The sequence below is a fragment of the Sinohyriopsis cumingii genome, chromosome 11 (genome assembly GCF_028554795.1).
Source record: "Sinohyriopsis cumingii isolate HCF-2022 chromosome 11, ASM2855479v2, whole genome shotgun sequence".
NCBI lineage: Eukaryota > Metazoa > Mollusca > Bivalvia > Unionida > Unionidae > Sinohyriopsis > Sinohyriopsis cumingii.
The window spans coordinates 95,989,756-96,015,718 of NC_142971.1; the positions used below are offsets into that span (position 1 = coordinate 95,989,756).

General features: G+C 36.8%; 2 protein-coding genes, 1 long non-coding RNA gene and 1 pseudogene across 3 annotated transcripts; 3 read left to right on the top strand and 1 right to left on the bottom strand.

Moving 5' to 3' along the window:
• Positions 1-305: 305 nt before the first annotated feature.
• On the top strand, positions 306-5,476 carry LOC149789058 (uncharacterized). The gene is made up of 3 exons (XM_089973576.1): positions 306-347; positions 4,391-4,571; positions 4,947-5,476. Exons 1-3 carry the CDS (start codon positions 306-308, stop codon positions 5,474-5,476), a joined length of 753 nt encoding a protein of 250 aa, XP_089829702.1.
• Positions 5,477-8,572: 3,096 nt separating this feature from the next.
• Positions 8,573-10,235, top strand: LOC149789059 (uncharacterized; annotated as a pseudogene).
• Positions 10,236-10,275: 40 nt separating this feature from the next.
• LOC149789060 (uncharacterized) lies at positions 10,276-13,725 on the bottom strand. The gene is made up of 3 exons (XR_016424297.1): positions 13,585-13,725; positions 12,882-13,100; positions 10,276-10,952 (listed from the first exon to the last, which is right to left on the bottom strand). It is a non-coding gene; the product is annotated as an uncharacterized LOC149789060 (long non-coding RNA).
• A 75-nt stretch (positions 13,726-13,800) lies between these two features.
• On the top strand, positions 13,801-14,891 carry LOC149789061 (toll-like receptor 4). Its single transcript, XM_089973577.1, is given in 3 exon segments — positions 13,801-13,834; positions 13,837-13,953; positions 14,347-14,891. Coding segments are annotated over 3 exon segments (696 nt in total).
• Positions 14,892-25,963: the final 11,072 nt, after the last annotated feature.

A 25,963-nucleotide genomic window follows, 5' to 3' on the forward strand; every position in this document is an offset into this window, starting at 1 on the left:
AAAACATTACAATCTACTATGGACATAGGCTTCATATTTTTTATTTTATTATTAGTTTGTTTCATTCCATTTACCGAATTATAATTTAGTTTCCGTAGAAACTGGGTTGCTAACATTATCATCATCGATAAATCCCAATCATTTTCCAGCTGATTTTCTCTCTCATTTTTTGCTACTTAAATAAGCAAAATATGGCAGTTGGAGGTGAATCGTTTGATGTTAAAGATTCGAAAAACTCTTGGATATCAAATATTCTCTGGAACACATTGTTGTGAAAACCACCAAAGGTATACCAGGAAAGAAAGATGCAAGCAATAGACAACAGTAATGAGACCTTTGACAAACAGGTGAGAGAAGATTCGACTAGAACTGACGAATACGACCTATAAACGCAAAGTGGAGACCTTACGTATTTAGTTAAAGATTATTTATTAGACAAAATGAAAACATATGTATTTGTTCGAAAGTTGTCAATTCGAAAATAGAATATGTGAAATCCGATATTGAAACTATGACAAACAGATTGATCCGTATGAAAACCTGTATGGCAGGAACAGTTGTAAAGTGTTGAAAGTAAAACACGTAATTAATCAGACATTTAACATTGGATCTGCCAAACTGTCATGATGTAGACTGGGCTGTTAGAAAACAACATCATATACGATTTATGGGGAAACACAAAAGAAATCGATACTGTAAACATCCAATCAGAGCGACGTTTACAAAGATTAATAACAGAAGTATTGGGTCTACCAAATTGTCCAGAAACTTGTCATATGCGAGTGTATCTTAGAGATTACACTAGATGAAAGCACAATGCTGTTTATCTGAATGTATTTTGCTCATAGAACGAAATGTATTCTTCAGTTTGCACCTTGTATGGTGCACACATGTTGGAAAGAGATGATACCCTTTATGAACGCCTGCAATATTTTAGAGTTATGACGGTGTGCGTCCATCCTTTTGAATGTCTTTTACCACTTTTATCTCAACACAAGAATTCGAGGTTTCCACAATCAACAGTTATCAAACTTTGAGGATGTCACACACTTGGGTGGATTAAGGAGGAATCCCATCAACATCGGGGTCAGTGATCAATGGTCAAGTCGATGGTCAATGATCAAAGGTTATTGTGAATAAATGAAGAAATTGGGGTTCCCTACAAGTACTTGAGTACTCCAATATCCTGTTATTATTAACCACTGTAGATGGCTTGAATGGGGTCTAAGGAACAATTTTAGGGGTGAAATAGTAAATGGTCAAGGTCACCTTAACTAAAAGAATACATTGTTTTCCACACAATGACACCAGTTCTACGTCACATGCCTTGACCAAAATAGCGTTGATAGCTTGCAGTTTGGATATGGAAGAAGCTATTGAGTTTGGGGTAAAGCGGTTCATGGTTAAGGTCACTAACATTTAGAAAAAGAATGGCTTCCATATAATAACATTAAATCTACATAAGACAATAGGACACTTTTTAGCATGGCATACATTTGGGTTAAGGAATAATCCTATCGATTTTTAGGTAACAAATTGGTCCATGATCAAGGTGATTTTAATTAAAAGAAGTTAGATGGCTTTTGCACAACAAAGTCAGTTATCGACCTTATGACTTCTTGGCTGACTTACACCTTTGGTACGAAAGAAGACTAATGATATAAATTCCAAAAGTTCAGTGCCGTATTGGTATTAAAAGAAAAATGGATTTTGTAGCCGTACCCTACTAGTGGTCTAGATGTTAAATTATTAAACACTTAGAAGGCGTATAATGGGATATTCAGCTTTCTAATATTCTACGTACCAGCTTGATACTACTTTAAAACATGATATATTTTTAGCATTAGCCATTCTCTATTTTAACCTCTAAGGAACATTATTGTATTGCATGGTTTTGTGGAGCATGTCATTCTCAATATATCTAACCTTGACCTTGATTTTTGCACATTAAACAGCACAATGATATTTCACAAGTCTAATATTTGACAACAAGGACTGATGTTAATTCGTAGTTACAGTTTCCTCAAACTATTTGAGGATGAGATCTCCAGAGCGGCGATGTTGTGCTGTTACCATTCCAACAGGATCAACACAAAACTCAGCACACATAAAAGTTATACTGAAATGCTTTATTCGCTGATCAGAATTAAAAACTGTACCACGCTAATCTTGAAAGCACCCAACGAGGCTGCGAAAACTATAGCTATGCTTTCACTGACTCTAATTGGTACAGGTGGATAGAAAGCATGACGGTGACGCGGGGTAGTACCAACGCACGTTGATGATGATGTTGGTGGTTGTGGCGACTAATGGTGCTTTCGATGACAATATGATTTCCACAACTATTACAAGACACATTTTGACTTTACTTTGTATTGACACGAATAGTAAGTATTAATAATACTTATATCCACAAACAGTTTAAAATTAAGCTTTCCGTTCAGTTCAGGAAGTCTGGTACTAGCATGAAGACCAATCAGAAACCAACCGTCATTGTAGTAGAATTTTCTCCAGATACTTGGTGAAGAAAATGAGCGAAGTCACATAATCTTGACATACATGGAACTCTGTATTCACGAAATTGTACTATACCTATATGAAATAATTTATTATCTTAATAAATTATGTAAACCTGAGGGTGAGTCCAAGTTTAAGTTTGTGGTAAAAGACATTTAACAGTGTGAGGTTACTATTCCATTAGTAAGATGCAAGCAGAACTCTTCTGTCGGGCGAGCAGAGTATGTATTAGCTAAACTTTTCGCAGTGCATCCTTGTAGCTAACTGAAGATAAATCGACAGATAAGAAACAACGGATCAATTTCGTCTTAGATTTATACATGAAGCACGCTGATCACAGACGAAGAAATAAAATGAATAATACAGATAATTGGTATAAACGTTGCACTCGATGTAAAGCGGTGACCGAAATGGATAAGTGAGGTATAATCTTACATCTAGAACAAGTGATCATTTCTCACTTATTTCTTTTTTAGAACAAAAACAAAATAATATATCTGGTTCCCCTTCGATCATGCCATCTTGTATCCAAACTATTTCCATATCATACTGATCTTCGTGGACTGAAAGTTATCCTGGACAAATTTAACTAGAATGTAAACCAAACATTTCAAATCGAGACAATAGCTATAAATATTTATTCAGTACAAAACGAAATAAAAGTGATATTGCTGCCAATCAGAGTTATTATTTTTAGGAAGTCAGCGAATAGCCATCAGTATAATTGACTGATAAATGTTCTCTAATAAGGTATGTTTTGTTTTAGATTATTGCTGCACATGAGATACAATGTTCACAACAAACAGACAGTGAGACAACTCAGGATCAAGGATTAGAAAATTCATTTCACATTATGAAATAGGTACATAAAATTTAGCTTCATTGCATATATATATATATATATATATATATATATATATATATATATATATATATATATATATATGTTAATCCATATTTTTATGAGTGACATTTCTGACAACAACATGTTTTAACAAAATGCATGTCATATTTCTAGAAATAAATTAAAGGAAGAACTAAAGCTTAAATGTTTGGAGAAAAGGATAGGTTTGCTCTTCATAAGCAAAATATAAGTCGATATTTAAAAATACATTTTTTTAATGTTTTAAACACATTCTGTTATGGAGGATAGGGGCTTTTATTGAATTCATCATAGGAAATTTGAAATCTTTTTTCTTTATCCAAAAAATAATTTCGTCTTTTTAAACTTTCTAAATGCTAGAATAACTTGCCCAAACAAAGTACAGTATTCAAAAGTAATAAAACTCATGCAATTGACCTTTCTCAGGTAGAATATGAAATTGATAAAGTGAAGCATCTGACTGCATCCATTGGTTTCCATGTCAACAAAAAGATAAAACAGTGGTCTAAGAAATGCCAGACTTACATTAAGGCGCCAAAATCAACGACTCGACCTGCAGTGAAGATGATAAGCACATGTACTCATATACTTTCAGATAATCACTTTTGATTATGATCTTTTCCAGGCAGTAGTTGAAAACAGAAAATCAAAATCAAAGCCATTTGGAATAGCATGAAGTAAGCCCTATCTGGATGGTAGGATGATCATAAACAATGTCCATATATACTGTTTCAATTTATTAGTAAGTTAAACTTAAATGTATGCTTTGTTGTTAAACAAGTACTATTTTAAAGAATTTTGATGGTACATAATTGGCCTTTTCTTTTGTCAAGTACTTTGTATTATACCAGGAAATTGATAGTTAAATTTAATACCTTAAAATTATCTTTGTACTGGAAACACGATATTTAAACTCCCAATGTAGATGAAAGTACATAAAAAACGTATGTAAAATTGTTCTGATTTTATAAACTATTTTCATTTATCTAGGAGTGCAGACCAATTTTTATTGATAATAGACCAGTGATGAGAGATGCATTCCAGCTAGTCTGTCCAAATTACTTTGAGTTTGATACCAGACCAACAGCTAAAAACATTTTCCAACAAAGTGCATCAGCCAGCAGTTTTGAGGAACCACTCTTGTCACCAGTGAAAGATGACTTGTCAGACAGTGACTATGGGCCACCAACTTCCCCTCAGTCATCAGATGAGGATATTCTTATATTATGCGCCTATTGGCTGAATTCACTTACACAATCATACAGACAAATGGCAAGGTAGCTTATACAGATACTGCCCTCTGTCCATTACTGTAATGAAACGATAAACTGCCACTACCGTCTTAAGATGCAAGTTATGAATTGCATATTGAAGGATATGGAAGATAATAATGGATATAAAAGTACAGCAAGCTTATGCTAAATTGAAGAAAATCATGCTATTCAAGTTACAAGACCGCTCTAAAGGACAAGACATGTATTTCTCTTGTAGTATTCTTCACCATGGAATGGTTATTCAATGTATGGATCAAACTTTCATTTTTCAGGAATGTTCCTACTGATGCGGAAACTCAATTGTTTAGTCTTTGAATCAAATTTGATGGATTTATTTAGATGTTGCACCAAGCACTGTTCAAACACAGTTGGTGAAATTGTTTATGTGAATGGATCTTTGGTAAAAATAAAACAAGAATGCAAGAACTACTTTTATGTGCACCACTGGTTTAGTCAGCCTTTTGTTAGAAGTAAACCAGCTGGAAATTTCCTAATATCAGCAGGGGTTTTATTTTCTGGTTCATTTCCAAGCAAATCCTTACACATGTACAAATTCATGAATGTGTCTTACATAAGCATGTCAACATTTATCAACCAACAGAAATTCTACCTGTATCCTGCTATTGGAAGTGTTTGGAACAATTTTCAAAGAACCTATGTGCAAGAGATCAATGAACAGCAGTTATCTGTTACACTTGGAGGAGATGGTAGAGCTGACACTCCTGGACATAGTGCCAAATATGGCAGATACAGTATGCTAGACTTAGACAAGGGCATTGTTGTGGATGTGGAACTTGTATAGGTATAAAATAATATAGGAGCACAATAATTAAATGTACAATTTTAATCAAACAAATTTTATTAATGGGTTCTGATAATTTTATTGTAAGTTACAGTTTAAATTGTATCATGTACATTCTTTATTACATAGTGGTATGCATGACCTTGATCTTATGGTCATTTGTTTACACATATCTCTTGATTACTAGCTTGCCACATGGTTATAGGTTTGAATCCCTTTTGGAACAAGGTGTACTTGGCTTGACCTCACATCATGAATCCCTTTTGGAACAAGGTGTAGTTGGCTTGACTTCACATCATGAATCCCATTTTGAACAAGGTGTACTTGGCTTGACCTCACATCATGAATCCCATTTGGAACAAGGTGTACTTGGCTTGACCTCACATCATGAATCCCTTTTGGAACAAGGTGTAGTTGGCTTGACTTCACATCATGAATCCCTTTTGGAACAAGGTGTACTTGGCTTGACCTCACATCATGAATCCCTTTTGGAACAAGGTGTAGTTGGCTTGACCTCACATCATGAATCCCATTTGGAACAAGGTGTACTTGGCTTGACCTCACATCATAAATCCCATTTGGAACAAGGTGCACTTGGCTTGACCTCACATCATCAATCCCATTTGGAACAAGGTGTACTTGGCTTGACCTCACATCATAAATCCCATTTGGAACAAGGTGTACTTGGCTTGACCTCACATCATAAATCCCATTTGGAACAAGGTGTACTTGGCTTGACCTCACATCATCAATCCCATTTGGAACAAGGTGTACTTGGCTTGACCTCACATCATCAATCCCATTTGGAACAAGGTGTACTTGGCTTGACCTCACATCATGAATCCCATTTGGAACAAGGTGTACTTGGCTTGACCTCACATCATAAATCCCATTTGGAACAAGGCGTACTTGGCTTGACCTCACATCATCAATCCCATTTGGAACAAGGTGTACTTGGCTTGACCTCACATCATGAATCCCATTTGGAACAAGGTGTACTTGGCTTGACCTCACATCATAAATCCCATTTGGAACAAGGCGTACTTGGCTTGACCTCACATCATGAATCCCTTTTGGAACAAGGTGTACTTGGCTTGACTTCACATCATGAATCTCTTTTGGAACAAGGTGTACTTGGCTTGACCTCACATCATATATCCCATTTTGAACAAGGTGTAGTTGGCTTGACCTCACATCATGAATCCCATTTGGAACAAGGTGCACTTGGCTTGACCTCACATCATGAATCCCATTTTGAACAAGGTTTACTTGGCTTGACCTCACATCATAAATCCCATTTTGAACAAGGTGTACTTGGCTTGACCTCACATCATAAATCCCATTTTGAACAAGGTGTACTTGGCTTGACCTCACATCATGAATCCCATTTTGAACAAGGTGTACTTGGCTTGACCTCACATCATGAATCCCATTTTGAACAAGGTGTACTTGGCTTGACCTCACATCATAAATCCCATTTGGAACAAGGTGTACTTGGCTTGACCTCACATCATAAATCCCATTTGGAACAAGGTGTACTTTGCCTGACCTCACATCATGAATCCCATTTGGAACAAGGTGTACTTGGCTTGACCTCACATCATATATCCCATTTGTAACAAGGTGTAGTTGGCTTGACCTCACATCATGAATCCCATTTGGAACAAGGTGTACTTTGCTTGACCTCACATCATGAGTCCCATTTGGAACAAGGCGTACTTGACTTGACCTCACATCATGAATCCCATTTGGAACAAGGTGTACTTTGCTTGACCTCACATCATGAATCCCATTTGGAACAAGGTGTACTTTGCTTGACCTCACATCACGAATCCCATTTGGAACAAGGTGTACTTTGCTTGACCTCACATCATGAGTCCCATTTGGAACAAGGTGTACATGGTTTGACCTCACATCATGAATCCATTTTGGAACAAGGTGTACTTGGCTTGACCTCACATCATGAATCCATTTTGGAACAAGGTGTAGTTTACTTGACCTCACATCATGAATCCCATTTTGAACAAGGTGTACTTGGCTTGACCTCACATCATGAATCCCATTTGGAACAAGGTGTACTTGGCTTGACCTCACATCATAAATCCCATTTTGAACAAGGTGCACTTGGCTTGACCTCACATCATGAATCCCATTTTGAACAAGGTGCACTTGGCTTGACCTCACATCATAAATCCCATTTTGAACAAGGTGCACTTGGCTTGACCTCACATCATAAATCCCATTTTGAACAAGGTGTACTTGGCTTGACCTCACATCATGAATTCCATTTGGAACAAGGTGTACTTGGCTTGACCTCACATCATGAATCCCATTTGGAACAAGGTGTACTTGGCTTGACCTCACATCATAAATCCCATTTGGAACAAGGTGTACTTTGCTTGACCTCACATCATGAATCCCATTTGGAACAAGGTGTACTTGGCTTGACCTCACATCATGAATCCCATTTTGAACAAGGTGTACTTGGCTTGACCTCACATCATAAATCCCATTTTGAACAAGGTGTACTTTGCTTGACCTCACATCATGAATCCCATTTGGAACAAGGTGTACTTTGCTTGACCTCACATCATGAGTCCCATTTGGAACAAGGCGTACTTGGCTTGACCTCACATCATGAATCCCATTTGGAACAAGGTGTACTTTGCTTGACCTCACATCATAAATTCCATTTGGAACAAGGTGCACTTGGCTTGACCTCACATCATAAATCCCATTTTGAACAAGGTGCACTTGGCTTGACCTCACATCATGAATCCCATTTGGAACAAGGTGTACATGGTTTGACCTCACATCATAAAGTTTGTCAGTCAGTTGCTTGTGCATGGTTTGAGGTTTTGTACTGATACTACAGCTTCCTACATAAATTAAACTAGCCAACACACAAAACAACCGAATTATTGTCAAAAGTGGCATTATTTGCCTAAAAATACTAATAAAACTGGTTGACAGGAGGTAAGTGAAATTTTGTTGGGTGCGGCATTAAACACCTCAAAATTAAATATAAATCTGCATATCATTTAATATTGTGCCAACATTATGTTACAGAGTAATGAGATAAAGAGCAGCTGCCACATGGAAAAGGAAGGTCTGGTAAAAAGTATGGAGTTCTTTAAGTACCATGGGATCCCAATCAAAGCCCTAATTACAGACAGACATGTCCAAATAGTGAAGTGGGTGAGGGAAAATATGACAGACACTCAACATTAAAGGTAAGAATAATAAAATTCAAAATGTTTTTGCATTCATATTCATCTTTAACTTGCCTTTATGAAGTGAAGAAGAACCAGAGTAAAATAAATGGCAATGCAACAAGTGTTAATGTTGTTAATGTGACGCTCAAAATCATACCCAATGTAGATGGTTTCATTTAGTACAGAAATTGTACATAATCCTAATATAACATCTTGTTCAATCAGTTGGTAAAAAAATGATTTTTAAAAAACCCTTCCAACTGACTTGCGAAAGGTATTGTTGAAACACTCATTTCATGATGCTCTTGATGTATGTTTCTATATACAGGACTGAAAAAGAAACTCTTTGACTTATCAAAAGAAAAAGACTGTTCAGATATAACTCCATGGATACAGAGCTTGGTCAACCACCTGCATTCGACTGCATCATCATCGCCTTTTCAAAACAAAGAATTAATGCTGGAAAAGTAGAAGTCTGTTATAAACCACATCAATATTGTACATCCTGACCATGGTGATTTATATGTCTCATGTAAACATGGTACTTTGGAGAGAGAGAGAGAGAGAGAGAGAGAGAGAGAGAGAGAGAGACAAAAGAGTGGTTCAAATGGTTAAAAAAATGGTTGATTTTTTATATGTAAAAAATACAAAATACTTGTATTTTTGGCCACAATGTTTTGTTTAGGTCCATCGAGTTTGTTTAATTAGCATATCTATTTCTTATTGATCAATGATATTTGGTATGCAAAATAATCTTTTGGAGTACATGTCATATAGGTATGTGACTTTGACTTAACTGTATTGGTCTAGTAATTTATTGAATTTAGATACATTTTTGTTAGTGCACACATTAATATCATAAAGGACACACGTCACTAATTATACGGAAGAACTTTGAACCAGTCTAGAAATGGGTGAAGAAATAATAGAGTATTTACGGGTTTGGTGGTCCATAATTGGTTAATAATGAAAGTTAAAATTTTAGTAAAAATATCTTTTGAGAGCTTATCCTATATGCAATTTTAAAAAAATATAGACAAATTTCTACTGATGCAATTTTAGCATTTTTACAGGCTTGTCTCAGGAGTACTCAATAATGAAAGTAGCACCTGATTCATTTGGTGCAGAATCAATAACGTGTGTTTCATGCAAATGAATGTAAACAAAATGCGAGGCTCATATGGTGTTCTCTACACATAAGCTTGCACCAAGGTTAGATGTGCATGGCTAATTATAGGTTTCATCATCAGCACCCAGACAATTTAAGTTATTGAATTTTGAATATGATAGTGTTTCCATATGTTTACTGTTGGAGTTGAATTAGTATCGTGAGTCCTATAACCAAGTTTTGATGAATATAACCTATAGGATCTAAAGTATTTGAAATGCTTGAAGAGATTGTGATCAGCAGTCAAATGAGAAAAGATGTACCAATACTGTCATCTGGAGAGCAAACTTAAGCACTGGAAGGATACCACTCCATGATCAATCATTTTGCACCAAAGATGATTGGTTTTTCCTATCAAAGAATGCTTTCAAGGTAACTCTTAAATTAATGCACACAAAAAATACTGATTCGGGTTTTCCAATTTTTTATTTATAGTCCAGTATATTCATCTTCAAATTAAATCATAGACATCAAGATCTCATCTTTTGATATCCTGCAATGTAAAATTGTATAACAGTTTTTAGTGTTTTGGAATGTTTGCAAATAAAGTATCTATAAAATTAAATTATCTGTATTTTGATAGAATTATATATTTTACATCTTTATTTACTTTGAAATAGGCTTTGGCTAGCTGCATTGCATTTTAATGAAAACAGCCAAAGAGAGCAAGCTTGCACTAAGGATGGGAGAGCCAGATATAAAAAAAGCGTATCCAAAATACAAGAAAGGAGAATACACTATCAGGAAAATCCTTGTTGACTCAATGTATGGTAAGATAATGTCTGATGAAAACAGCATTCAGAATTAGATAGGTGTCTCATATGAATGATAAAGGAGTAAAACTTCTGGTAGATGTATTACCACCATTATGTAGTCTGTATGAGAGGCCAGACACGGATATTGCTATTCAGAATCTTCTTAGCAGGTTTAATTACTGTCAGCCTCATGAAAGCAAGTGTAGTTCAATTTTTGATCAGGAAAGGAAGAACCGATCCTCTGAACAAAACATGATGGAATGATGACTCTCACTTCGTTACCCAAGAAGTGGCAACACCACCAAGCAATTTGTCTATATGCTGTATACTGATGTCTTCTGAAATAATAATTTGAAAATTAAGTTGAAATAAAATATGCTTTATGCATTAGATCAAAAGGAAATCAAAGGTTTTAGTAGATAGTGTTAGTAGTGGCCCAGTGTGATTTATCCTTATTTTGTATGATATCAATAAAGTTAAATGATTCCAAATATAATTCTTCCACACTCTCTCTCTCTCTCACACACACACACACACACACACACACACACACACACACACACACACATATATATATATATATATATATATATATATATATATATATATATATATATATATATATATATATATATATATTTTTTTTTTTTGGGATCTGGGACGCAGAAAATTACTGAGGCGGGAGTCCTCCGTACGCATGTAATAGGTTTGCGGCAAAATTCAAAGACTTGTCAGTCCTGCTTCAGCCACCTGCTTTGCGGGAAAATGTGTTGATCAATTAACTGTACTGATATTTACAATGACAGAATTCAGTGACTGAAAGACCCTTTGATCTACATACATGTTGCCATTTTATAAGAGTACATAAAAAAAGAACGTGATGCAATAGCTGGGCGGCAAGTTCAAAGGCTTTGACTGGCGGCCGGGTGGGAAAATGTATTGATATTTACAGTGATTGAATTCAGAGGAAGAAAGACCCTGAGATGTACGTGTGGTCATATATAAAAGTACATCAAATAAACAACTTTAGCTTTCGTTATTGTGTTCATTTCCGAATGTAAACTTTGCCTTCTTTTGTTAGGAAAGCAAAAACGACTTCGCCCTGTGATTATTTATTAGGTACATTAACTGACCATACCGTATTTTTTTAAAATGCCCCTCGCCTTAGCCCGGTTAGTTCTAGTGTTGTAACGAAATGTATTCATAAAGGTAACAGTAGCTAGGCCTAGTTTTTATATCAATTACGTTGACAAACAAACTCTTGCCCATTCACAAGCATTATGTTTTGATAGCTGATTGACCATTAACCCTTCTCCAAGTAAGGTGGCAACTATCAATTTCCTGCATGCTATCCTTTGATGATAAAACATATAAACTGGTGTTTTAAGATCAGAATCGGTGATCTGGATATATATTAAATGCCTCATATATACTATTTCGTCATAAAATTAGTTTGAAACTGTAAGTGAACCAGTAGGCCTAACGGCAAATAATGGCGGACTTCGCTAAGTCTGGGATGTACCAGTTTATTAAATAATGTTTTCTTAAATCATCAGGCAAATATATCCAGAAATATACAAATCATTGAAACTAAAGCCTAGGTATTATTTTATTAAAGATTTAACTTTAAAATGCAAATTATGTACGTCAGAAACTTATGAGACAATGCTATGTTGTGGAATTCGCGAGATGCGCTTTAAGGTCTAAGCTGTTTTCTGACTTGACTTGTATTTGCGAGAATACGGGAAAAAACAGCAAATCAGACACTATTTCCTAAAATTACTACAAATATGTATACAAATAAGTAAACCATAAATTTGCGATCCTGTCATTAGGCTGTTGTAATGAAGCTAAAGTATAGTGAGTGATTACATTACAAAAACCTCTCCATCTAAAAATAGAATCACTCACGTCTGTGTTGATTCTGTAGGAAAGAAAGGACTGCAACTTTTGATGGTGGTACTCCTATTTTTACCAAAATGGGAGTCCTGGACTCCTAGTTTTAAAATCCTAGCGAGACACAAAAAATGAAATAAAACAATATCTGTACATGCATATGTGGTTATCTTGGCATGATTTATCAGTGTCACTGGGGTAATAAAGGTTAGACAGTGTAGGCCTCCAGAACAAGGGTTAAATCCATGAAAGCATAAAATGACTGGAAAAAGAGGTTCATTTATTTGCTGTATTAATAACCCCAATACTATGGTGTCATGCATATAACATGAAAACAAAAGAACATGAAAAATTACAGACATTTTACTTACTCTTTTCCTTGTTCTGGACATTCACTAAATTGTTGTCTATACTGGTAGTAAACAACTCTTAAAACATTGATGTCTAGACACACTGGACTGAACAATGGATGGTGTGTTATACATCGTATCCCATGGTATTCATTGCAGACACTTCTGACTTTCTTTATGTCATAACAACATACACATTCCTTTGCTGTGGGCATTACCAAACAATGTCCACAATTACACCTAAAATAGAGTTTTCTTCTTTAATACATAGTGCTGTTCTTGTCAAATTTAATCTCATATTCATGAACACATCAACAGCACAGTACAATGACACAAACTGACTACAGTCAGAAACAGGTAAAACAATCAGTACAGCGCTGTAAAATTAAGTTGCAAGTAGACGCTTACCACATAAAACAGGGTTTATATAATAGTTTATAAAAATCAACTATTCGCATACATATGAGAAATTTGAAATTTGAACTTGTACCTTTTACTTATGCGCCTATAAATATGTCTCGACCCATGAAATGCAATACACTTATACAGCCTTTCTTACAAGTGAGAAAAAATCCATTTATAAACAAACAGGAGACTGTTTCAGCCCTTAACATGTGATGATATTGATTTTCGAATGAGGGGCTGATATTACCTATTCATTAAAAGCTGCATTTATCTGCATCAAATTCGGCTGCACACATCGATATATATTTTATACAGTTACCGGTATTTCTCGTGGCTGTGCAGCTACCGTCGGCTGAAGGATTCTTTTGGTGACATGTAGATTATGTTTCTTGAGCAAATCATATGTTTAGTGACTTGTAAATCGGCCTGGAATAGCCTGACATACATAGCTCTTTCCAACAACCACTGTTCGGAGCTCTCCTTCACATTCTTTCATTATTTCCCGCGTCTCGTCACCTTGCTTGTGTCCAGCAATATGTTGGGAATAGTAATTTCCAGAGACGAGACAGGCAAATATTTCAAAACCTAAAAACTCTTCATCACCTTGACCTATCGAACAACATAATAATTTCCTTGAATGAAAATGAATTTCGCGGACTGGTGAGCATAAATAATATCAACATCAGCCGTAATATTTTAGATACGTTTCTCGTGAACATAGGTCACATGAAAAACCTTAAAGTACTCGATCTGTCTCAAAATATGCTCCAGGTTGTGAGATATCCTGTACGTATAGCACTGGAGCATATCGCTTCTATGACGACTGAGAAAGTGTACGTCAACATATCCCACAACCAGCTCAGATGCACGTGTTCGACCTCTAACTTTATGATTTGGGTTTGCGATACTAAAACCAATGTTGTTGGTATGTCATCCTGTATGTTAGCAAATGGCACGATGATGGTCTCCAATTACAATAATGACTTACTCCAGTATCTAGACTCTCTGGAAAAGGAATGCATGTAAAAAATCGGTCTGATTTTGGGTACAACGGTTAGTATTTTTCTTGCTATTGTTATAGTTGTTGTCGGTATCGTATATCGTTACAGATGGAAGTTGAGGTACCTGTATTACATGACCATGAATAGGTCCAAAGGTTACCACCCCATTGGTAATTTTGATACTGACAATGACTTTGTCTACGATGCATTTATTTCCTTTGCAGATGAAGATCGAGAGTTTGTTCGAGACGTCATGATGAAGAAACTAGAACACGAAAGAGGGATGCGTGTGTGTGTATCTTTTCGTGACTTTATACCCGGTAGAGAGATTGCCTCCAACATAATCGAAGCTATTCACAATAGCCGCAAGACTGTCATACTCCTTACCGAAAACTTCCTGCCGAGTACGTGGTGCCTGTATGAGTTGCAGATGGCGTATCAGGAATCCATCTACAGTGGCAGAGACGCCTTCATCGTTATTCTTTATGAAGATATCCCAACCGAGCAGATCTACAGGGTTATAAACATGAAGGATGTTTTTCAGTCGAACTCTTCTATCGAATATCCACATATTAGTGAACTGGACAGAAATGAGCAGGCGCTAGATATGTTCTCAAGCAATTAAGGAGACCAGATATTGTTAAAGCAACATTTAGAAGACTTTCATGTCTCGTGACGTACAGTATGGCGTCAGTGTTTATAGCCTCTTGATATAGTAAAACACTGTATTATAAACAAGATCTTGCAATAACTCAGTTTTTAAAGCGTTAAGTTTGAATCAGGCTTAAAGATTTCAATGAAGAGATTGAATTGATTTATCCTGTGATGGTGTTACATGAAAGGATTCATTGAATGTATTATTATCACAATTTCATCATCATCATCATCATCATCATCATCATCAGTCTCATGACCTAGTGTGGTCGTTAAGGCACTGTGCTGCTGAACGTCTGACCAGTTCCCTCCACTTGTCTCGATCATGTGCCAATGCCTGTGTCTCCGCAAAACTTTTCCTGGTCCATTCTGTGATGTTGTCAGTCCACTTTTTTCTCTGTCTACCTCTCCTTCTGCCACCCTGCACGCTTTCTCTTTTTGACGGTGGTGAGGAGGTCCTCATATTGGCCTACTTCGCGCCTGATGGTGTTACGCACTTCTTCATTTGTGATGTGGTCCATGTAAGAGATGCCAAGGATGGTTCTGTAGCATCTCATTTCAAGTGACTGGATTCTTCGTTGTAATTCTGCTTTCAGGGTCCATGCCTCACATGAGTACAAAAAGACTGAGATGATTAGAGCTCGCAATAGTCTGATTTTAGTTTTCAGACAGATATTCTTGTCTCTCCAGATGGGTCTTAGCTTTGACATAGCTGCCATTATTTGTGCTGCTCATGACAAACTTTCTGCTCTTGATCCCTCTTCATTGATTATGGAACCAAGATATTTGAACTGGCTCACTGTTTCCAGTTCATGTCCTCTGACTTCAGTCTTGGCTGAGATTTGTTTGCCACTATTTGTCATCAGTTTTGTCTTCTCAGCACTTATCTCCATGTCAAATCTGGAAGATGTTTCATCCAGGTTCCTCACTAAGGTGGCTAGCTCGTCTTCACTGCCTGCCAGCCCATCAATGTCGTCTGCAAAGCGGAGGTTGGTGATATTACGCCCTCCAATGCTGACTGTCCCACAGTGGTTTTCCAGGGCCTCGCTCATGATGCGCTCTAAGTAGATGTTGAAAAGCGTGGGTGACAGGAGACAGCCTTGACGCACTCCCACTGTTGTCTGGAACCAGTCTCCCATAGCACCTTGGGCAATTACTGCACTGGTAGCCTTGCCGTACAGCTGCTTGATGGTATTGGTTAACTTTTGACCCATGTTATACTTCTTCATTGTGGCCCACAATGCCTCATGCCACACACTGTCAAAGGCCTTTTTGAAATCTATGAACACATGATAGATGTCTTGTTGGTGTTGCGAGTACTTTTCGCATAGAACCCTGAGATTGAATATTTGTTCTGTTGTGCTTCTTCCACTCCGGAACCCGGCTTGTTCTTCAGCGATTATTTCTTCTGCTTGTGGTTTCAGTCTGTTCAAGATGATCTTCAGCATTACCTTACTAGCATGGCTGATCAAACTGATAGTTCTGTAATTTTGGCACAGCTGGAGATTGCCTTTTTTGGGAAGTGTTATAATCAGTGACTGGGTCCATTGTGTTGGCCATTCACCTGTCTGCCAGATCTTGTTGCAGAATTTTGTTAGTAGCTCTTTCACTGATTCTCCCCCATTCTTGATAAGTTCAGCTGGGATGTTGTCTACTCCAGCTGCCTTCCCATTCTTCAGTGCTCTTATTGCTGACTCCACCTCTTCTTTGAAAATGGGGAAGTCATCATTATTTGTGGAGTTTGGAACTTCAAGTACCTCTGGGTCTCCTGTGGACTGATGGTTGTAGAGTTCTTTGCAATACTCAGTCCATCTTTCTGCAATGTCACTCGCTTCTGTGAGGCATTTTCCATTTTTGTCTTGAATGGTACTGACTATTGGTTGTTTCTGTCTGGTGAGGTCTTTCACAATTTGGAATGCCTTTTTGCTGTTATTCTTTATCAGACTGTTCTCCATTTCTGTGCACTTTTGTCCAATCCAATTTTCTTTTGCTTTGCTCAAGTTTTTTTCTGATATTCTTGTTTATTTCTCGATGCAGTGGGGTCTTTTTACCTGGACACCTGAAAGTAACACTATCAGATACACCGCAACTGTTAAAGGTATTTAAAGATTCACAGTATTCTCAGCTGTACAATTTAATGTGTCTTGGAGCACGTCAACTGGTGTTAATAACGTCAGAGCAATAATAGAAAATGGCTCCAGTGAAATATTCATAATAGCACCTAGCGATCCCAGTTTGGCAACAGCGTTACTTACATGGTATGTAGAATTCATAGTTGATTTAAGTTCAACAAAATAATAATAATAGATGTGCAAACGTTTAGATACAATCATGTGCGTGAAACGCTGAATTTGCTAAGGACGTGTATACAATCAAGGTAAAAAAAGATGTAGACGTGCGATCATCATCGACGTTGTGGTTTATTCGGTATTCGCAATTGTTGTTACTGTGGGTGTGTCATCGTTAGCAGCAACTGTGGTGGCGCCGTTAGCGCTTACTATTTGCGTGAGTGCATCCACGATTATTGCCGGTATTCTTAATAGTATTGCGAAAATAATATCCGCTTGCACGAGTGCAAAATTAAATGCCTATCTGGTGCGATTAAACGCAGCCACAACCGCTTATTCTAAATTATCATGAATGATGTATCAAACCTTAACTATGGCGTAATATAAGATTACGAATTTACCGAAATGATTAAAATATACAACGAAGTAATTGATTTTGATAATCGTGATAATCATAATGACGGAATTGTTACAACAGATAGCCGAAAATACAGCGCCGTTGAAAATCACGATGATATCAGGAACCTCAACCAACCCTGAAATTAATGCTGTTTTTCCAACCGCGATTCCAGTACAGGAAATAGTTCTTACACAGTTACAAGTATACTACATTATACTACACTTGGCCCAATATCGGGTCAGGATCATTTGGTAGGCTGCAATCAAATAATTCGTTAGTATTTGCGAATAAAATAAGCCAGATGGTACTTCCGACTGGAGATTGTTGGAATACCCACGTGAAGTTATCAAATCGAACAAATCAATGACGAAATTCAGCGTAGATTAAAATCGATAATCTGGGGAATCCAAGATAGCTATTACGGTTCACGAACCAAGATTATCGGCCGCAATGGAGATAAATTCACCGGATTACGTCAAGTTTTCAAGTTTCGTTGGCCTACATTTCAGTTCACTGGATAGCGATGAAAGCCAGGAATGCCGAAATTGGGACAAGTGGAAATATTATTCTTTAACGAAACGAATAAAAATATAATACGCCTATTGGATCTGTAAAGCAACGTTTCGTTTCGTTCAAGAAACGTATCCACCACATGAATCTATTTAAGCATACTTCGGCATACCTCGACTACCGTCGCATTGCAAGAAATTCAAATGTATGTCAACGGAACATGAAAAAGCGTCTATTTGCTAGTGTCATATTTTCATTCCGCCAGGATAAAGACAGCACATATTAATTACACATAAATTAGTGGAAGAGTGTCGATATATGCTGCCAGATGTGTGAGATATTCCTGAAACTTTGACTACTCATTCCGATGTCAACGACATTGGAACACACTATGCAAGGCCGTTATTTGGATAGTAAGACATAGCACCTAAACAAAATCAACATGTGCTATGTCTTACATGTAGGACTAGATCAGAGAAGTGTTAGAATGGCCTGATGTTTCACCTCCGGCACCTGCACCTGCACCAATACCTGAACCTACACGGGCTGGTTTTACATCGACGTATCAGTCGTACTATTGAGTTCCTCCAGATTTTATCCAGTATAATTTTCAACATTGGGGCAATATTTATAAAAATAATTTAAAAAAGTCTTGTCTGTCAGCGAATTACTAAAACAATAAATAATGCAATAATATTAGATTTTAAATATCTCGAACCTAATGGCAATAAAGATGGATTAATTATTGAAGAAAACAGTCTTGATATTATTTTTGATAGTATTACTGCTGAACGTAGAGAACAACAAAAAGTCTTGCGTCGGCGTTTTACTGAGTATCTTCTTGATTTGACGTCTGCGCGAGATGAGATTATCAAGCAAATAGAAAGATTAAATAAAAGTGTATTTGATCTTCAATTTATATATAAAAAGTAATACAAACGGTAATCCAGTCAAAAATCGAAGTTAAACAAATATTTATCAGAAAATATTCAATAACAGAAGCAGATCTACCGATATTAAATTATCCTAAATACAATCCAACCGAGTTAAAAAATATCCGTCAACGATATCATCGATGAATATTTTCCTAAAGTACTTGCTGAGTGGAAAAAAATAAGGCCGCAGCAGGATAACATTCTTAGCGCCAACAGTGACAAATACGGCGAAGGCCGTCATACATCGCCGAGAATTGCAAATATAACTTCAACGGTCGATGTCAATCTTGTATGAGACATAATTGATGGCAGCTATGGCATGGACGTAGATAAATCAAATCAAGCTCAGCAAGGATATCTTCTATTTACGTTTACACCGCAAGTTCCTCTTGGATATCTGATTGTGCAAGAACCAATCAATCCGGTTTATCTACGATGTCATAAGCCGCTATTATCTCGATTGAATTTCAAACTCGTTGACCATCACGGATACTTACTTGATTTAGGCTGAAAAGTGTTAAGTTTATCGCTGTATGTGCGGTCATAATGATGAGTAATCATAGCGGTAATCATGGAAAGGGTAATCATGATGGTAACTATAGCGGTAATTATGACGGTAATCATTACGATAATCATGGCGCAGTGATTTTTGCCGTTGACTAAAACACCCTTCGTTGCCGCTGCATCGCGCAACACTGTTTTTTTTTTTAAAATGTGTTTTATGGAGATTTTACCTCCATAATTACTACTATAATTAAATAATTTTTGCCATAATTACCCTTTCCATGATTACCGCTTTGATTACCCCAAAAATATACGCGTATAATATGCCTAACAAACCCACGTATTTGACTGACGCGGATGAAATTTTTTTTATCAACCGCGCGGAGTTGAAAAACCAGTAAAAATCCCATCTGAATATCATATCAGGCTAACACTGTTATTTAAAATTTGGACACACGTGGGTGTATACGAGAGTTACCCAGCGCGGTCAACATGAGTTGCACGCGGCGATAATCTTACCAAGCAAGTGCAGCGGATTTCAAGCATATACAAACGATATCCATATAGGGTATGTTGTAGAGATTATACCATCGGCGACGTTTTCTACTGACCTCTGGCAAGCATCAAAGTATTTAGCTGCAGAATGAATCGACGGAAACTCAATTTCGATTGTATCAATTACAGCAGTAACTGGTCGTATAAATATTTATGTTTTCCAGTGTTTACAAATTGACAGTTATCCCTCTGAGTAACCGCTCTCAAGTTGGATATATGATTATCTGTCTTGTTTGAGTTAATAAGGTCAATAACGAGATTTTCGACAATTGGTCCATTAAAATACTCGTAAACAAACAGATGAGAAAGATAAGATTTACGACCAATGCCAACCATGTAATAATTAGAATTAACAAGCCAGCCTATTTTTATTTTCCGTCTACAGTTTACGATAGTTCCATCGCGAGATGCCTCGTAGTTAACGAATACAGTGTTTTTCGAATTCGTACTCCATCGTATACAAATGTGTCTAATTAGTGCGCGTAAACTTTTTTAAGTAATTGCACGTGATATAATCTTGTTCATACATATGAAACCCGTACTTGCGCTTGTAATATCTAGATAATTCTCGATATTTCTTACCGCCACACGCCCTCTTGTTCCATTTTTACAGTATATACACAAGACAGGACTATTACTCCCTCATTGAATATGTTGGCTGTGAAACGAGCAGCATTCTCCCTTGCATTTGCGGTTACAAAGCTCGGTTGATTTAATAATTTTCCATGTGCAAAAATTTTGCGCAATCATTATAAATTATTATCAGCATTGTATTTAATTAGAAACAAATTTGCGTAAATGTTATATGAGTGCATCACAAGCGTCAAAAAAAAAAAAAAAAAAAAAACCAAAAAAACAACAGGGTTTGATAGATTATCTCGAATCGCTGATGTTGATGTAGCAAAAATTCCTAAACTTGAATTTAACCGTGACAAAATATCCGCGTTGCCGCTGGTTAAAATTACATCAAGACAACCGAATATTTAAAAGTATCAAAGAGGCCCAAAAAACATTTTATCATGACGACGCAGGTCATGCTTGGTCAACATTTAGGATCAACGATGAAGTTAACTCCGTCAAACGAGTCATCGATGCCACAATTAACGACAAACGAGCATCAACGATTATTAATTACTTGCTTGACAACAAGCACTATTTTTGCAAAATAAAGTTTGTTGTGCTGGCTCCGTCAATGGCAATGATATCCGTCAATATCCAAGACATGATATGATCCCGTGTATCATAATAAAACCGTTGCTGTGTTAAGTAAAAATTCCAAACCGGGACTGTTGCTTGGAATTGAAAAACCATATTACGAACGAGCATATCCTGTGACCGCGGTTATTGATGGAACTTATACGATTAATGATCCCAACATTGATGATTTAGCTCCGATGAAATTGTCAAGGATAAATTGTGTAGCTGAGCAAGTAATCGAGCATTTTACAGATGCGATACGTGGAAACGGGTTAATGGATTTACGATGTAAAAAATAAAGGAGTGGGCTGAATCAGTCAAGGATACCGGAGGTAATATTAATGATGTGTCTAGGTTAGAAATAAAATTAATGTTTCCAATAAAAGTATCAACAATAACTGGAAAGATTTTATACGATACAAAACATTAGAAGAAATGCGGAGCTCCGATTAAAATTTATGATTATAACTCGGACGCGTGGACATTCGCGATAACAGTATTTCCACGTGATCGAACTATTAGATTTTAGCACGGAAACATGTTTGATTTTATCGCTGATACGAGTAAGACTGATCCTGTATCAGTATGGTTATTTCGAAGTTCAATCGATGATGGAGAATATGATCAGTTTGTGCGGCTCATCGGAGAAATTTATCGTTTAGAGTCTCTTGACGAAAAAATGGAAAATCTTGCGCGGCGATATGCACATGACAACACCCTGTTAGGTAATTGGTTTACCGTTCCTTCAGTCGCGCTCATTTTTCTCAGGAAAAGAATTCATGGAAGCCAAGACGCAGTGAATTTCTTAGACTTAGTTGTGTCGAATACGGACACGGCTGATTATGGAACACTAAGTATGATTATAACGACGTTATTTCCTTGGATATGACAGCGTGTTATCCTGGGGGTTTCTTGGGATAGGAGATTGTCATGAGTATTTTATGCGGTTTGGACTTCCCAGTCACAAGATGACCAGAGTGGGAATAAATGGACCATTATCAGATTTTTATGTTGACTGGATTTGCTTGTGTTGAGTCATTTAAGTTTGCTGATGGTCTTCATCGTATTTGTTATGTCTGGTTTGGTCGACAGTTTTAAGAACAAAAAATGGGCACCAATAGTTTTTTTTACGATTTATGCTTGATTATAAAATATTTATCGTTATCGGCCAGTGAAGCAATTGTATCACACATGGCGGAGACCGAAGTTTGGTTACCCGTTCCCGATAAACCCGACGCCAACAAGGTCATCAACGAGATAAAAATTATTGTTCTTGTCTCGGCAAAAACGAGTTTACTGAATTTATTAATAAAACACTCAAAATCAGAAATGAAAACAAGGACAAAATTGCGAAAGATTTTGGTAGAAAAATAATTGGTTCTTGTAGGGTTTAGCGCCATTTTTCAGCACACGATAGGCTATACATTGTGTCCAGTATTATTGGAAAAGGAAGAACCCGGGAAAACGCCAGAAAGAACCACCAACCACCGAGAAGCTACTGACAAGCTTTCTCACATATCCACATTGCCCGAATCCGAGACTCGAACCTACGTAGACAGAGGTGAGATGGCAGTTATCCGTAACGGAGAGCGCTTTAGACCACGCGGCCACTCGGGGCCCCGAAACATAATTGGTAAAATTACTCAAGGTGGAAGTGATCAACGACGACACTGTGCAAGATTAGTCATGGATGATGCCCAGTTGGATTTTATAATCGCGGATACAGTAAATAAGAATACTTTTATAGGCCGAGAAATAGCTTTTTTGTCAGACGGAAGTAAACTTGGTACAATTGTGAGTTATACCGATGGTGAATCACCACAGTTTGTTCATTTAAGATCTTCGATGCTCGCGTATGTTTCTATAAATTTATTGTAGATAGATTTTCTGACACCGCGGTTAGAGTTGGCACGGATTCATTTTGTATTTCGCAAAAATGTTCAAACTTACTGAAGGTTACAGGGATTGATAAATCAACTGATTGGGTTTCGTGGAAAATAAAACAAGAAAACCTACACCGCTACGAGGATCCGCTGATGTTGAAATCAAGGATAATTATCGCATATCTGTATCGGTGTAACAAATGTCAACGGCGCCATCTGTGTATGATCCAGTATCCAGACACAAGAATGTTTATTGAAGCGGACCTGGAGGATGTGATAAAACAACACGAGTTATTGAATTATTTCGGTGTGTGTGAAAGTAAAATGATGGTTTTAACAAATACACACAGACTTGCAAGATAAATGAAAGAACGAGGAGTGCAATCTTGTACTTATCATAGCTTCTTCCGATGGACTCCTGAACGAATGGCTCAGAAATATATTCCAGTGATAATAATTTGGGATGAGATATGCAAAGTGTTGCTGGAGTATTAAAAATATTTCTCGTTTGTTGGAAAGTCTCCGCACGAATGGGTAAATAATTTTGTGGATCATTACGAGGAAATCAACGATGACCATAGATCGCTCGATGGAATATTTAAAAAAAATTAAGCGTTTACTCAGATTAGAAACAAATTATGATCAGTGTGAGACTCTGCGTACAGTAATAAAAGAAACTCCCATGGATAAATTTTGGAATAGATGGAAACCAAGTCACTTAATAGTGGTAAGTAGCAAGATAGTTCGTGATGAACTTCAAGGACAGTTATTTGAAAAAGAAAAAGAAAAATTCTCAAATCTACCAGTGCCGTTGTGTTATAAACCAGCAGATACGCGACTGCAAAACATCGACGTTGATATACCAGGACGGACCGAGAAACAGAATCTCGTACTAAATGATGTTGTCACAGTTGATATCAGTGTTGTTGAGGATGCGCTAAGCATGGATAAATCTCCATGGAAGTTAGGATACGCAATGACGATCCATTCATCTCAGGGATTAACTATTACTGATACGCGAGTTTGGATCGTTAATGATCGCATCGAGTGATCACATTTACTTTATCTTGCAGTGTCACGAGTCAGGAAAATAACTCAGTTGCGGAGAATTGTTGTAAATTTTACAGAAACTGCCGGCAGCAATAACGAAGTTGTTAGCGATGATACAGTAAGAAAGAAATTAGCTAGTTATAAACAGTGACCAAAAAAATAATCGCGACTTTGATCTTGATGCTAAATTTATCATGGCACTAAAACAACAACAGAATAATCATTGTGCTGACTGTAACACATTAATGTTGTGGCAGTACTCGAGTAATAATCCAAGACAATTTGCCTTAGATAGAAAAGATAGTAGTCTTGGTCATACACGTGAAAATGTGATGCTAACCTGTCTTGAGTGTAATCGGCGTAGGGGTGCTGGAAACTTACAAAAGTGATCGCGGTGGTAATTGTGTATCTTCAGGAATTACTTGTAATTGTTCACGTGTAAACCCACGTTGTGGAGCAGTTGAATCTAATCTGTAAATTGCAGGTAAACTCACACGCATTTAATTTTAAAACAAAACAACAACAATGCAGTAACAAAACAACTAACCCGTAAGAGAAAATCTCATTTAGTTAGATGCTTCGATTTCACGTTATTTACGTGTTTTTTTCGCGTTTGTAGGAGTTCTTAGTTTACTAAACAAGGACTTATAAAAAATAACTGCTGGGTTCACCCTCCCTGCTGCTCATTTAGATAATAACAAATATGCAAAATTAAAATACATATTATGAAACACATAAGCACACCAATTTTAAATGAAATCAAAGACAAAAATGAAACTGATCGTAATTACTGACTATTACTGTTCAATCAAAATTGTCGTGGCTATAGACAATGCAAAACAATATCTATTATGGCAAGAGTAGAGATTATATCTCACTGGTCAATAAGTTATGATACTGGTATATACATAAACCCATATCAATACACTATAGCAAAAGTTTGGTGCACGCATTGTCAGGATCTTATTAAGTACTTTTTTTTTAAAATCCAAAGACTATTCATAACTAATAATTGATATTTAACTTCTATTAGGAGTTTATGACCAATATATATCTATTACATTTCTGTACCTTTATATTACACTGGTCAACAGTGAAATCATTACTGACTTGAAAAGGCCCTAATCTGTAGTATTTTGGTGTGCCGAACACGAATATAACCGTGAAAAATTTGTATTGGCTCTCGTTTTGAAGATATTCATATACCTCATTTTCTATGTTTCACTGTGTAAATTTCTCCAGTAGGACTGCAGCAACATCCGGAATAATGATGTAACATTGCATAATACCATCATGCTCACATCATCCACAGTTGATTGCATCATTTTCTGATGCAATGCAATACTAATGCCATGCGGCTGCTGAAGTAAGTTGACGTCAGCAGTGTACTATACATGTGTAGGCCTATTATACTAATGCCAGGCGGCTGCTGAAGCTGACGTAAGCAGTGTACTATATAAAGCCCAATCAGATAGGTTCAGCATTTAAAATATTTTAGACGTTGTGCGAGACAGTTCAAGCTACTGTTACATAAAACTTATTATTTTATCCATTTACGTACAATAAAGAACAGTAATGCCTCGAAAGTGTGTTAATACCGCGGACAATTTTTGCTATATTTGTGGGGAAGTGACATTTGCCAACCAGAAGAAAAGTATCAATTCTCAAGTGAAGAAGGCATATCATCTTTACTTCGGATGCAAGGTTGGTGACCAAGACAA